A 15,687-nucleotide genomic window follows, 5' to 3' on the forward strand; every position below is an offset into this window, starting at 1 on the left:
TCATTTTGTTTTAATTCTAAATATTTTTATGGAATGTTGAACATTTAATAAACAAAGATTATTAGCTGTTCCTCAGATGTTTAAATGTATAGTAGGATCATACTATAGGGGAAACAGTGTCAACTAGAAAATAATCTCTTATTAAGAAAGCATGAGGAAATTTTCTCAGATAACTCTTCTTATTACCACTGCCTTTTCAGTCTGTCTTACATTCTCGCTCCCCCCCCCGCTTCAAGTGAAAAGCATAATTTTAGAAAATGCAATAATGGGGAGAGAGGCATGATCTTAAATAGTATCATGATGTATGGCAATTCTTGTGTTAACTTGTAAATCTAGGGACTCACCATGGGAAAAAAATGTTTGTTCATCCAGTGCTCCTCTTGCATTTCATAGTTTATGTCCAAATTGTTATTAATATATTTTAAGCATTCGCAAGTAACAGTATTCTCATTGTAAACTTGAGTAGGTGACTGATGTGAATTGAAATAAGTAATTATTTAGAATTCCTGTATTTCAGTGTGACTATTTCATTGCATCGAATTGTTGTGTTTTACTCACAGTAACTGAACTTCTAAAAAGCCAGCACTGTTCATAGGATGTGTGCTCAGTTTTAAAAGATCTAAACTAGTGTTATATGTATTATTTTATATCAGCTTTCAAACTACATCATAACCAAATGAAAGAAATACAGCAAAACATGTGTGCAGTACTAGTAGCCGTTAAAAGCAAGGGTATCCATTCCAGAACTACCATTGGACACCAGCATCTATGTCATCCTTCACCTATGAACCTGAAAGGGTATTTTTAAATATTAGGCTGCAACTATTCTTATAGTCATAAATTGATCTATGTGTCAGTCTCTCTCTCTTCCCCCCTCCTTTCCTCTGTTCTTTTCTCCCCTTGTATGTCAAACCTGTCAAGGGACCCTATTCTGTCTGGTAGCGTGGAAGAGTAGAATATCCATAATGAAGTCTGTGAGACAGTGACCTAAAAAAAAAGTCTCTGTGGTCTAAAAGTGTCAGTGCTTTCTTCTAAAACTTCATAATCATCGCACTGTCCTCTGCAAGTTGGTCTTAACTGTAGTTCAGAGTTTTGCATCCTGAGGAAGTTGCTTTGCTGCAAGTGAGTTCTGACATAGCTCTTTCCACCCTTCCTCTCTTCCATCCTCAGTTTACCCGGCCTAATTGAATATCTACGCAGGACTGTTAGTGATTTGCTTGGAGTTAGCCACCATCTTCTGCTGAGCTTTGAACCCACACCAAAGCATGAACTCACAGCAGTTTTTAATTACAGAATCGCTTACTCTAGCATGTTATTAAGAAGAAAGTTCAGTACAACAACATTAAAAAAAAAAAAAAAGGCACTGTTGTTTTTGTGATACAGTAAAAAAATAGCAAATTATTTTAGATGTAAAGTGTGTTTTACTTAGCTCTATCAAACAATCAAATTTTGCTCCCTGGAATGAATTGTATACTTGCTGGGACCAGCAGGTACCAGTATGTGGATGGGGCTTGAGACAATAAATGCAACTTCACGTTTATTCTTATTGGTAATTCATAAAATCCCCACAGAGCCTGAAACTTGTTTAGCATAATAGCAAGACTATATTCTGAGCTGTTTTCTTTCAATTGTAATGTTGGGCGCATACTAATAAACCAAATGTCAGCCAAATACAGGGAGAAAAATGTAACATATGAATATCATTGTATTTAATATTTCTCAAAAAGTACCATTTCAATAAACTGCACTTCTATTTAATTGCTTACTTTAAGTCATTGGGGAAATTTTAGACGTTGAAATGTAGATCCCCAGTGCTCAGATAGAATATGACATTAATTTGCTGCCAGAAGGCTATACTGCATGCATGCTAACTGCATACATATCAGCTGCTTCATATAAAGTCTCATCATTTTAGTTATTTGACTTAACATGTACTCTGACACAAAACAAATCTTAATTAAAGCAATTAGAAGAGAAAGAACAGTGATTCCAGGCATACAATTACATGTCCTTATAAGGCATCGTCAGCTTTTGAGGTTTTCCCGTCGTTAAAGTAACATGCCAGAATTTTAGCAGAACACCAATATGATTCTATTCTTTCTTTTTAAAAGAAAATACTGTATCAGAAGGCTTTGGTAAGTCTTCAGGTGTTAAAATGTTGGGCATTTTCATGAGAATTTAAATTCCTCATTAAAATAAAGCTATTTTTATAGTCATAGTGAGTATGAGGATCTTTGTGTGAAGATTTATTTCTTATAGAGGCAAAAAATAGTGTGAGGGCATAGCAAGTCATAAAGGAGCCATTCCTGTAATTTTGGAACTGGTAGGGAGGTACTGAACAGCATACAGAAATTCTGCTTGTGTTCTTTGAGGAAAAGTATTCATATATCTCTGTATTGTATTGCTGATCTTTATGCCTTTTTTTTTTTTTTTCCTCCAAAGTGTATTCATGAAACTCTAAATATAAAATTTCATCTAACTGATAATTTTGCCATATTGAGAGAGAAGTTTGGATCCCAGTAGCTCTGGGAAACTTAGCCTGGCTCCTCTATGGTTGGATCGCACCAGTGTTGATAAGAGAATCCCAATAGACCTTGTCGAGCACATCGTTGTATTATACTTCTTGTTGTTTCCTGTGATTTCTGAGTTAATTGCAAGTTCTCTGATAATTTATTTGGAAAGTATAACTCTAAGAAAAAAAAATATGCTTACATTGCACTGTGTCTTCAGGACTGAGAGCTAAGATTTATGTGTATAATAGAAAGAGCAAATGTTTTCTCCGTTCCAATAAACTTATCACAACTCTATTTTAAATAAGATACCATTTCTGTGGGCTTAGGTTTTTGTTGTTGTTGTTTCTTTTAACTTAATAGAAACAATTTGAAATTGCTTAGAGTTGCTAGTATTAATTCTGATTCTCACTCGTGGATGAACTGACCTTCTGGTTTATATTTTGTTTTCTAGCTAGTAGCTGGGAGTGTTGTGATGGCATTTGAGGAAGTGTGTCCAGATAGAATAGATCTGATTCACAAGAACTACCGAAAGCTCTGTAACTTGTTGGTTGACGTGGAAGAGTGGGGTCAAGTTGTTATAATTCACATGTTAACTCGATATGCACGTACACAGTTTGTAAGCCCATGGAAGGTAAGTTTGTGACTTTTTAAATTACTATTGTGTGCTTGCATTCTGAATTATTTCCAATCTGGATATACTTAGTTTTTTAAGATGCATTTTTATGCATCGTATTTTTTATTTTATAAAAATAGAAATTAAATGCATGTCTCTAAGGCTTCACTAACACAAGGCATCCACCCTTCTTCAGAGCATGAGAATTCTTCTTCCAGGCTATAACCTCTTCTGATTTACCCCAGACACATCCCATGGGCAGCAGAGAGAGTCTTTTTTCTGTGGTTCTTTGAGCAACATGGCTCTTTGCTCTAGGAGATGTTATGAGTCAGAGCTAGAAAGGTTTGCCATTCTGTCCTGAGAGTGGGCAGAATCTACTGTATTTGTAGATATGAATACCCAGTCTCAGAGCATGGTAAGTGTTATGTTACTTGTCTAGGTTTTGTTAATATGCTGAGAGACTCTGTGGAGACTTGAATATATGTTTTTGAAATGTGCAATGTAAAAAATGTTGTGGTATTTTCATTCATATTATGTAAATATAAGTATACTCGAAATTTATAAAAAGAGTTATTCAAAATGCAAATCCTGTCACATCTAAGAACAAAAAAGTAGGCAGCTCAAGAAATTGTTGCTATTAACATTGGTTTCTATAGAGATTTAATTCTGAATAACAGTTAAAAGACAGAATACTTCTGAAAAGAAGTATATAAAATTGCTCCACAGCTCTGGTTGGGTGGTTGTGTTTATTACAGGCTTGAGGGTGTTACCAATGTTAAGTTTAACCATTTAATGTGAAACTAATTTATATTTAAAGATTTACATATTCATTGGTGTATATATATATATGTGTGTGTATATATATATACACACCCATACACACACTGTTTTACAGCAGAAGCTGGAGATGGACTTTGTACTGTTGCATAAAAGGGTGTTTGGGGTACCTACTTGCAATGAATATAAGGTGATCCCAGAACCTTTAAGAAAGTTTCCTCATTTTATTTTTTTTTATTTCTCTGTATTTCTTTAGACTGAAGTAGTTCTGCTATCGCTCTGCTAATGTGTCTTAACACCTCTGTTTAGGCATTGTTATTTCAGTGCAGATGATTGTGGTTGGTAATTAGCATATTAATTTTTTTTAAAGGTTTCTTTTTTTTCAGCACTGGAATACAGAATGACACTAGCTATCACTGTGTTGCTTCTATCTTTTCATATCCTTTGCCTGGGAATCAAACTGAAATGCAGTGGCAGTCTATGTTAATATATATATATAGAACTTATTACATGAAAATAATTATAAGGACATATATTTGGGCAAACAACTAGTTTCAGCCTGATTTAGTTTACAGTTATATTAATTTCTTCTAAACTAAGCAGGGGGGTTATAACTATTAGAAAACTAGAAACATAGGAAAAATATCTGAAGTAGAATCACATTTTTGCACTACCATTTGGGTTCTGGAACACTCTTTTTTGTTTCAGACGAAAATTTAACTGTTGGTAAGAACAGATCTGACTAGAAAATTGTTTAAAAGAAGGAAAGTATTTTTAGATAATGAGACATTTAAGTAATATGTTTTCCTAATGTTCTTGAGGCAGAGTGTTTATTACATGTTGCTTATTGGAAGAAAGTAACTTTCATTTTTCTCTCTGACCTTTAGAAAGAATCAAAATTGATAATTCGCTTTGCCTAAAGCTACAGTTTCACAATCAGTTTAAGCCAGTTTTAGTCTGTGATTGCATGACGGAAGAGTAGAAGAGGTTGATGACCTGTCTTGGACTGAAATGTTGGAGATCGTGATGGGTTTAGGTTTCTTTAAGACTCTGATGTACTTTTTTCACTGATACTGGATGGGTGGCAGCTGTTGCTGCAGCTTCTGCTCTAGGAATGTAAAAGGTTTGTGTAAGAATACTGCATCAGCCTAAAATGGGTCATCAGTGGTATAGTATTAATAACACTTTGTTTCACTTTCATGAGCTTAAGTGCAAAGTTTAGTTTGTCTACCTACTCAGCAATTAAATTAGAAGAATTTTTTTCTGGGGCTAGTTGAAATGCATGCCTTTGTCAATAGGTTCTTAAATGAACTCATCATACAACAGGGCATCTTGTGCAGTAGAAGAGATTTTTAATTTAGTTTATTTGCATCATTATGGATCAGTATTTAGGCTGTTTATATGTAAATGTATGATTTGAGGAACAATTAAGTGTTGACAAAGTAGATTGCAGTCATATCAATTGCAGTGCATTTTCCATAATTTTTCTAACTGACATCTTTGATGATAAATAGTGGATGCCAAGTCAAAGCCGATTATACAGTGCACTAGGAATTCATGGTGCTGTCAGGGAGAAGACCGATTGACTTTAAATTTACATATTAATGAGAAGATTTGTTAAGAGGGTGCTTGACTATAGAAAATAACAGCATATTTATAGGGCACGACACTTTATAAATAAAGCTGATGCAGGAAAATGGAAATTAAACCTATCAGATTAATAAATTCAAGGCTGCTAAAATGCATATTTGCATTTCTATTCACTAAAATTTACCTTACTTTTTGAGAAATCCATGCTGCTTTTGTTCAAGTTGAGCTAATTCCCAACAAGTAGTGGTGTAATGTTTTGAACTGATTTCTTGTGCGTTTAGAAACCTAAAGAAAAATTTGGAATACTTACCAGTTATAAAGAAAAAATGTTTTTTGACCAGTATGCTTAAAATTGTTGCAAAACTTTAATCAAATTACCCATTAGCCAGTACTTAGTTTTATATTTCTATTGTTAGCTTCTCTGACGGGTAGAAATTAATTCTGATCATGAGCACTGTGAAGAGCAATGTCCTTGGTTTGTTCTGTTTGTCTTGAAAGAGGGTGTTTTTGAAGTAGTTACCAGTGAATAGTGGGTTTGGAATAACCTTTTTTCCGTATGAACTGCATTCAGCTTTAAGATATATTAATTGGAATGAGAGGAAGACACTCATATTCCATAGTGAAAATACCTTCTCAGGACTAACTGGGAAGAACAATTCCAGATTTTTTTTGTAAGCGACATATTTGATGGCAGATAACACTGTAATGCATGCCAGCTTAAATGTTTTGCCTGGCCCTTGTTATATGAAATTGTTGGGACTGCCAAGTTGCTCACAAACAGCTCCTGAACCATTACAGATTGCAGCATGATACATGAAGATGTTTAAAATAAAGTTGCTGTTGGTTTCCATGAATGCACCAAGTTGCAGTCTGGCAGTTCAGGAACTGAATTTCAAGCTCTTCAGCCATCTCCATTTCTTCAGGAGATGAGGGTCACAGGAGGTAGTGACTGCTTCAGGTGTCCTGGTATATAGATCCACCATCATATCTGTGTGCTGTCTGGGAGGGTGTCTTCTAAAACCAGCTGACTTGGTCAGAAGTTTCAATGGCTGTTACAGAGAGCAAAATGGAGGTGGAGGCTGTAGTCTTGCAAAAAAAAACCAGTGACTCTCAGGGCTGCTCAGCTTCGTTTCAGACAATTGCAGGTTATAGAAATAAAGTTTCTTGATGTTTGATTAGGATTGGGAAAAAATAGTGAATTCAGATTGATCTTGAACTTCAGTCATAACAAAGTTATTTATAAGCAAGTACTTATGAGAAGCATGTCTCAAGCTTACACTTTTAGGGTTAATTATGGAATTACTGCTTAATTTAAAGTGCTCAGAATTTGACATAAATGACGGGGTCAGGGCAGAAAATAAGCATGAAAAAAATGATCTAAAAGAATAATAAAATTGGGAGGAAAATATCCAGTCTTTGAATATATATACACCTAAAACCATGAATCATGGAAAGTAGCCTGGCTCTCAAGGAATTACAGGAAGAAACAGATTGAAAATACTTATTTTGCTTGCTAGCTCTGACAAAATACTGTGAGGTCCCTTCTGACCTCAACTATTCTGTGATCTATAGTCTTTTGTTAAACGCTTTAAAATGTTTCCAGCTCTTGTAGTGTTTTCTTAGTATCTTATAGTTATTAATTCTTAGTGTATTCCATAAAAGTCATGTCATCTGTGATGGAATCCAGTGTCTAATGGCTACTTAAGACAGCTCAGCAGTGTCTAGTACTATTCTCACTATTTGTTTTTTGTTCCCTGTGTTGGGGTGTGCATTGAGTGAACTGTAATTGTAAAGGATAAAGTTTCAAGTGCAGTGTACAGGGAATACTGTCTATCCTAGACTTTTGTAGAGTTTGTTAACTCTGTAACAAGTATTCTGAATCAGTTCTGCTGGTTTATTACAGGAGAGCATAATAAAACTTCTAAATCCTCTACTGAGAGGCTGAGAATGGAAAAAGGGAAGGGTGCATTCAGGTTGATAGCCTCATGTTAACTAGCTGAATTACCTAGATAAAGTGATAAAACTGATCAAGCTAAAATGCCTTTAAAGTATTCTGTATGTAAATCATTAATTCAATAATGAATCAACCTGAATACACCTTTCCCTTCAGAAGAGGATTTAAAAGTTGTATTATGCTCTCCTGCAATAAGATGAGTAAGGAAACATAGGTAGTTGAGCACATTTAAGAAATAGAGAATAGCATTTGATCTTCTAGAATAAAATTAATCAAGGTATGTTATGTATTTGTACATTGTAGAGCTTACTGAAGTTTCATTGTAAATATTTGTGTTGTGTGTTTCTATCAGATGATAGTTTTGCAGATTTTTAAATTATTTATTATTTTTTCCCCATAAACATTATGAGGCCAGAGACTTCTTCCCCAGAGATCAGAAGCAGTCATCTCATTTTCAGCTTCCATTAAGTTGTCCTCTTCAGATGTAAGTGTGAAGCCACATAGATCAGTATGTTTACTTGAGCCTGATTTGGCTAATAAGATCAAAAGCTTAAATTTAGGAAAACTAGTATACAGTGAAGCTATGTGTTATATTACTTAATTCTTTTATTCTTTGTATACCTGTCAGAATCTTCAGTCAGAATTGGAGGATTCTCGATTAAGTTACTGTTTCCCTCTTTGTCAGAGTGCAATACTCTCTGACCAGGTTCTTTTAGATATACACGAGGAGGAGTTAATGTTTAATATAAACTTCACTTAAAGATGTTTGGTGAAGCATTTGGGGCATTAAATGGATTGGCTAGCTGGTTTGCTGTACTGTCAGTTTTATTGTTCCCTATCTGGTGTACTGCATAATAAGATGAGAATAGATTGGAGTATAGATTTATAACTGGAAATGGTCTCAAGTTGGTTGTGGAAAGTTGATTACTTGAAATTCTAAACAAAACTTTCTGGTCATTATGTATATAACCTGAGACTGTTTTACAGATCTCTGTATAACAATCACTTCTGTTACTGAAAGGGAACATTATTGTCTTTCTAGCTTCCCTCTGTCTTCTCCCTCCCTTCCTTTGTGTTAGGGGTCGTGCTTCTGAGGCAATCTTGATAAAGGAATCCAGCAGAAGAATAACTGAAGGGGACAGGGAGGGTTAAATTTCAGCCATACGAATTTCCCGATTTGGTTTGCTTTGTGTTTGCCAAGCACTTACTGCTGGCAAAAGAGAAGTACCGTCTGTAGATAAAAATGCCATTTATATTTGCAGCAAATGTATTGCTGTGGTTTCTGTTAGTCCCATGATAGACTTGCAGTGGAATAGCCGCGGTGGGTAGAATCAATGTAGGCAAGTTCTCTAGGACATTTGTATCAACTCGAATTAAGAAAGCAACCCCTGCTTTTCCCATAAACTTGAGCAGCAAAGTTTCAATGTACTTCATCCAGTGTAGTCTTACCTTCCTGAATCAGGATGAGAGGTTTCTTATTATTTATATAAAGGGTAAGAGGCATTCTAGCCTGTTACAAATAAGTTGTTCAGATTGTCTTTATCTCTGTGTAGATCATTGATTTATAGACATGAAAATTAATTGGAGGTAAACACTGAAATATTTTTGTAGAAATCTAAACATCAACTGTGTAACTACTAATCATTTTTAATTTAAATATCAGATGTACCAGACCTTCATCAGCCCATGAGCCACCAAAGTTTCTAGATTTAATTTAATACTTAATCATAAAAATTGGTGTGATCAATATGAAATGAATGTTGTCTCAGAATGCTTCAGGGCCTTCCTGGATGCCAAAATATTAACATATTCTGTTCTGGGCATCTATATGTGTGGCAGCTATATTATTCTCTGTCTGGTAACTTCTGTGGCCTTTTCATTGTTATACTAGGATTTTCTATGGATAATTAGAAGAGTTGCAAACGAGCTTCCTTAGCTCCTTGTTTGCAAAAGTAAATCTTTGTTTAATTTTTCCTCTGGTTGAGGAAGACCTGTGTGAGGCCAGACTTCTGCTCTGAGGAAGCTTCAGACTCTTGAGTCTGAGCCTGTACACTTCTTACGTTTGTAATATCAGGTAGAAATCTTGATTGGTTATGGCATATGTCTAAAGGACCATGGGAAAGAATGAACATAAAAAATCTCAAATTATCTTGCATCATTCATCTCTTTGACAGTGTATTCACAAGTTCCAGTTTATGTCTGGAAAAATGCCAGACAAGAACGGGAGTAATTTAGGCATGAATGGTACCAACACGTACTTCTCCATCATGACTTTTACCATCAGAATAAATATACCACAAGTTGTTGGTAGTTGATGTGCAGATATCACTGAAGCAAACCAACAGATATTTTCAGATGCTTTCAGCTCCTTTGCGTACATATACATTAGGATGAAGGAAAAATACGCTGTAATACAGGTTTTAATAGCCATTGATGATGTTTAGGTTAGTAGGGCAGACTTTCTGGTGAGGACAGCAGACTTTTATCTTTCAGACTGCCAATCTATGTACAGGTACAGTAAGCATTCTTCTAAGGTTTCAAGTCATTCTGTGTCTTGAAACTTTCAGGCTAGTAACCAACATCTAGAGCTAGGGCTGTAGTCCAAGTATGGTTAAAATGTAGGATAAACATTTTAGTAACTGTAAAGAAGCCTAAAACTACATAAATAAGAACTAGAAATAAAGATATGAGTGTGTTTGCATGTGTAGGAAATGGGGAATATCCCTTTGTTCTCTTTGACTTTACTTTTTAAATCATCTATATTTTTTCCAGAGAGAAAGGAGTTATGTTCTTTTAAGGAGTAAGTATACATGATTTGGTGTAACTAGAGGGTATATTAGGAATACTAGAAAAAGAGGGGCACTGTGAACCGTTAAAGTTCGGTACAGGCTGATGATCTGAGAGACCCCTGTTCTTCCATGTCTTGTTTATAATTCATGACAGGTGATGGCTACTACTACTAGAGCTTGTAGCACCCTTCTCTTGGTTGCAGCCCCAAAGTAACTAACAATTACCTGTTTTGCTTCATGGTTCACTCATTGTGCAACCCTATGGAAGAATACTTCTGCTTGGCAGTTGGTTCATAAGTGCTTGCTATCTTGATGGGATAACTTACATTGTCTCTTCAGATACTTAAACTGAGATTAAATTTAAACTGAGATTAAACCTTAACCATCATCAAAAGCCTAAAAACTGCTAAAATGTTTAACCAAACTTTTGAATATGAGTTCCTAATTTCACTTTAATTTTTGGACTTGAGGGAAGAAAAATGGGGAACTTTTAGCAAGAAGCAGATGGTATCTTTTCCCTTTAATTTATCCCTTCACCTTTGCTCCTTCTCCATTTTATTTTTGCAATGTTTATTTTATCCCTTCTTGTTCTTCCTTTTATTTTCTGTTCTTCCTCTCTTCTTATGGTCTAAACATTTTTTCTGTTCTTTGCTTTGCAAATCTGTCTGTCCTTCCACTCTCATCATACCTTTTTCACACACTATTGAAATGAAGGTGTTTTTGTGGTGAGGGAAAGCTATTTTATGCCTCACTTCCATTTTGAGGAGAATGGGACTGTTTTGAATAAATGGAAGAGATCTAAAAATCATAATTGATTGTTTTAATTCTAGCTGGAAGTATCGTGAGACTTGATACAACAATAATTGGGAATTTGAGCTTCTTGCAGAAGTACATTAATTATTGCAGCATAATTAATTCTTATCCTTTATTTTTAGACAGAAGTCCTAGACTTAGTTGCTACTTCTTAGAGAAATGAGAATGAGCTTTTGAACACTTCTTGAGTTTTCACATTAGTTCAGTATGAAGTTACGTAGCACAGATGTTCCTGTAATTATGATATATTGGGAAAAATCTAATGTTCAGTGGTCCTCAAACTCATACTACCACCTGTGCGATGCTGTTGTCTCAGGGCTGTAGTACAAAGCTTTTATGAGTAGAGACTTTCTGAAGAACATTTTGGGAATTTTGTTTAGGGGTTTTTTTTGGTGTTGGTTTTGGTTGTTTTTTTTTTTTTTTTTTTTTTTTTTGTGCTAAGTCTTTTAATTCTTTACATAATTTTGAGTTTGTATTCAAAACTATGTTATTGGTTAAGAAAGTTTTTAAAGGCTATTGTAAGACAGAAGGCAGGATTGAAGAGTTTTTGAAGAGTCTTTCATGTGATAAATGAGTTTACATACTCGGAGGAAAATTTGGTTTTGTTTTGTTTTTTTAAGAATGAAGTAAATATGTACATCCACGTTGAGATTACAGAGGGTATTGTATAAATGAGAATATGCAGGGATATAGTCTTAGAATATGTATATGGGAGGAAAAGATGTAGTAAACTACAAATGAATCTTGATTTATTTATCGTTTATCATGTAACTTTTATATCATGTAACAATGTTGTGACTGAAAATGCCTTAATGTTAAATTGCACTTGCTACAGTCTGGTTTTCAAGCTTAAGTAGGTGTCTTAGTAACTTTGTGTAGCTTAGGTATCAAGCTTGTTATGTTTACAAATTGGAAGGTCTTCATATAGGAAGAATTTTGAATTGTGTATAAAATCTCCCCAAGCTAGTAGAATTTTATTGTGGGTTCCTTAGTCGCATTGAAATTTAGCTGTTCTAAGGAAATGTGAAAATGTTTTGGTGAGTGTGAAACATGCAACTCCAGAGGCAATTGGTACCACAAGGTAAGCTGACTTGGAAGATGAATACTTTTACAGAATAATGTCTCAAAGTTGCCCTAGGAGGGCTGTTTACAGGGATATTACAACATCATAGTCAGTAGACTGGTAAGAGTACCAAGAAATACTAGAGGATTTTGTGCAAAGGCTTTCTTATTTGTTAGAACTGAATTGAAAATAAAGGTAATGTTTTAAAGCCAGTGAATACATACTGTCGATAATTTCACCTAATTTTAATCTTACTTCATGCAGCTTTGAACTGTTGTCACATGCTGATGCAGTCCTTTCTTATTGGTAATGCATAATAGTCATAAAGTCACCTGGGTTCGAGTGATACTAAACTTGGAATTATTCAAGTCATATAACTGTGCAACAGATCTTTAGACCATGAGTCCATTGCCACAATCTTGAGCCCTTACAAAATACAACTCTAGAAGTTGTAATCCTCCCTTCCCTCAAATGTTGAACCTCTTTGAAACAACCTGGTAACAAATGAAACTTCAAAGCCTTTTTAGTGAAGGGATTAATTGAACTTAAACATACCTCAGAACTTCTCTGCCCTAGTGAGATGAAATCTGAGGGAAACAATTATTCCTGAGTGCAATATCTCTTGTGTAAATGCTCTGTCTTTGGTCAATACCCTGAAAACTAGGAGTGTAGCCTTGTATGAACACAATGAGGGCAGAAAAGAAGGGAGGCGTTTTTGTCTTTGAAAACTTCTTATCCCATTCTTTTTTGCATTTTTAGATCATGGATTCTCAACCTGCCTCTTTCTTGTGTCTCTTGGCTTTTTGTAGTAATAGATGGCAGAGACTGTATTGGCCATTGAATTATGGAAATTCTGGTAAGAAATTTCAATGGCAATCATATTGTAAACCCTTTTTCAGGTTGCATCATTTCCTGGCAGATGTTTGCATTTGAAAAATAGATTGGTTTTCAACATCATGTGACTGTTAGCCCGGTATGAAGGTTATAGAGTGAGGGTTAGAATCAGAAAATATAATTCACAGTGTGACCCAAATATTTCTTCAGTTTGTCACAACTACCAGTTCTATTAATGCTCACTTCAATTTCTATTAGCTGAAAGCATGTTTATCTCTTTAGATAAATAAACTTGAAAAACCCGTGAATATAATCATGTTCAAGGAACCATGAAATCTCATTTGACCAGAACATGATAGCTTTTAGATAAAACTTAAAACTAATGTACCAGTTTCCACTGTAATTTATTGGAATTATATACTTTTACATAAATGTATTAATATATTACATTTTCAGTATAATTCCACCTGTCTCATTTGAACAGAGTTGTAATCTGAAAAATGGTCCTCGGAAGAGGGTACTGTAGGAGTCCAGGTCTGTTTCAGTGGCTTCAGATCTGTATAGTTCTACAAATCCAACCAAAACCTCAGGTTTTCTTTCTGACCACTCTATCCCAATAATGATGAATAGACTGTTGTTATAACTGAAGAAAAAATTACAATATTCAAACATACCATATCATGATGATCTTGCGATCTTTACTGGTTCTTCATTCCATTGTGGTTCGCTTAACTGCAAATGTGTATGTACATTTTGATTTGTGTAGGAGCAACAGGTCTGGTCCCTGTTGGAGTGATAGAATGCAAAGTTTGGTAGTGTGATAATTTTGTATGAATATTTTATATAAATAATACAGGCTATATATTATTGTTGATATATCACATTACCTAATCATTGCATTTTGTATTTGCTGACTTTTGGACTGAAATTGTTCAGTCTATTTTGACTTAATTTAGAAGGGAGTAATGGACTTAGGCCTTCTGGTCCTATGACTGCACATTTCTTCAGGCATCTTCCTTATAGATTCTTTCCTGGTAGAATACATATCCCAGGCCACTATTTCCCTACCAGAATCTTTTTGTAGTCTATGTGTGGTAGAGGGGAGAAATTAGTTTCTAAAATTCTCGTTAATGTTTTAGTAACTTTGTAAAAGCTGTAAATGCATACTGTCTGAGACCACAGAGAGCACACTGTTCTGATCTGGCAAAAGCGAAGTCACCTCCTGCTTTCTGTCGATTCAGGAGTACCTGCATTTTGTAACCATTACTGTAACTTGCACCTTGTAACTGTGATCTGATTTGTTTCTCGCCTGTTTTGTAATCCCCAGCCGGTTCCTTTCCAATGATTCTGCATGCAAGAGCATGAACAGGAGTTTGTTAGGTGCTGGAAACTTGTTTTCTTTCAGTGTAACAATAAAAGATTCAATAGCTATTTCCAAATAGAAAAAGAGTTTGATGATTTGCTTCATTAATTTTGTCCTACAGAAGGAGAAATATCTGAAGCTTTTAGCCTTTAGAGAAACCGAGGTATGATTCATTTATCTGAGGGTCTAGTGTTGTTCTAAATGCCACAAGATGCCTTGCCTAGTCTTCAGTTGTTATGGGTCTCCTGTAGGCTCCACATCTTTGGGATCTGCCAGACCCATGCAGATATTTCTCGTACCTGAGGGAGTTTAAGATGACACTTGATACTTACACTTAGGCACTTGAAATACTCCCCTACTTTCACATCACCATCAGAGCAGCTCATCAGATCATTACTAGGTTCTGTTAGTCCATTCATAGTACCACAAGTCTTTATCGTACAACTGGTTATAATGGCAGCCTACCTAAGAAAGAGTGAGTATACTTTGATGGCTGGTTAGTACTTGAAAGGAAGCCATTATTTATGGAGTGGATTATCTGATCCCTTTATTCTTTGACTCTCTAACTCCCTTTGGCTTAATAAGACAAAAGTTACAACTTATTAAGTTAGTACCTCAAGATCTCTGTGGCAAACTTGACTTTGTGTCTTCTAAGACCTTTCTTCAGCCAGACTGCAGATTGTATGGGTTACACTTTAATTTCTCAGATATTTTTACTATGTGAGATTGTGCCTTTTTTTGGACCACTAGCAATTCTTCATGTCAAGCATTACCTGTAGTGACATACCCGTATCTTATTCAAGGACTTCCTGTTGTGGAGAGGATGGATACTCTCTCAGCATGTGGTTATTAACAAGTGTGATTGGTTGAGGTGTGCTCATCTCTCAGAAACGTGCTACAGCTCATCTCCTTGGCCTTTTGAGCAGTCTTGAGGATAGTTTTTGGTTTGCTCTGATAGACCAATCAGAGGTCTATTCTAGTGTTCTGAAACCCATCTGTGAAGCATATGGAAGGATTTAGGTAGGCGTTTTCACACACAGCATCAAAATTTCAAATCTATCTTGGGCACATCATGAATTCTTTACATATGAAACTGTTCTATACATTTTCTACTGTTTTGCTTTTCCAAGGATACTCTTCATGATACAGCAAGTGGACTGCAGATCTTGGTGGGCTAAGGTGGTTTTGATATTGAGTCAGATTCACTGACTAGTGAGTAGTCCCAAAACTCTTCTTACCTTCTAAACTTAGCTGACCCAAAATTCTTTTGAGTACAGTTCTTATAAATATTAGAAAGAAGTCCAGAAGATAGCTAAAATCTTATCTGTCAAAGATTCTGCTGCAGGAATCAAAAAAAGCTGTGAGTGTATTTTCTTAT

At 35.3% G+C, this 15,687-nt stretch overlaps 1 protein-coding gene across 4 annotated transcripts in view; it reads left to right on the plus strand.

The window, feature by feature from the left end:
* AP3B1 (adaptor related protein complex 3 subunit beta 1) overlaps nucleotides 1-15,687 on the plus strand; it is a 160,730-nt gene that overhangs the window by 39,230 nt on the left and 105,813 nt on the right. For 3 of the 4 annotated variants that reach the window (XM_042804700.1, XM_042804698.1, XM_033009138.2), the window contains exon 7: nucleotides 2,965-3,144. The exons of the other annotated variant lie outside the window; for it this stretch is intronic. In XM_042804700.1, the coding sequence (XP_042660634.1) occupies nucleotides 2,965-3,144 (180 nt within the window). The remainder of the gene's footprint in view (nucleotides 1-2,964; nucleotides 3,145-15,687) is intronic. 4 annotated transcript variants of the gene reach the window in all.

The sequence above is a fragment of the Tyto alba genome, unplaced genomic scaffold (assembly GCF_018691265.1).
Source record: "Tyto alba isolate M040663 unplaced genomic scaffold, T.alba_DEE_v4.0 Super-Scaffold_42, whole genome shotgun sequence".
Taxonomy (NCBI): domain Eukaryota; kingdom Metazoa; phylum Chordata; class Aves; order Strigiformes; family Tytonidae; genus Tyto; species Tyto alba.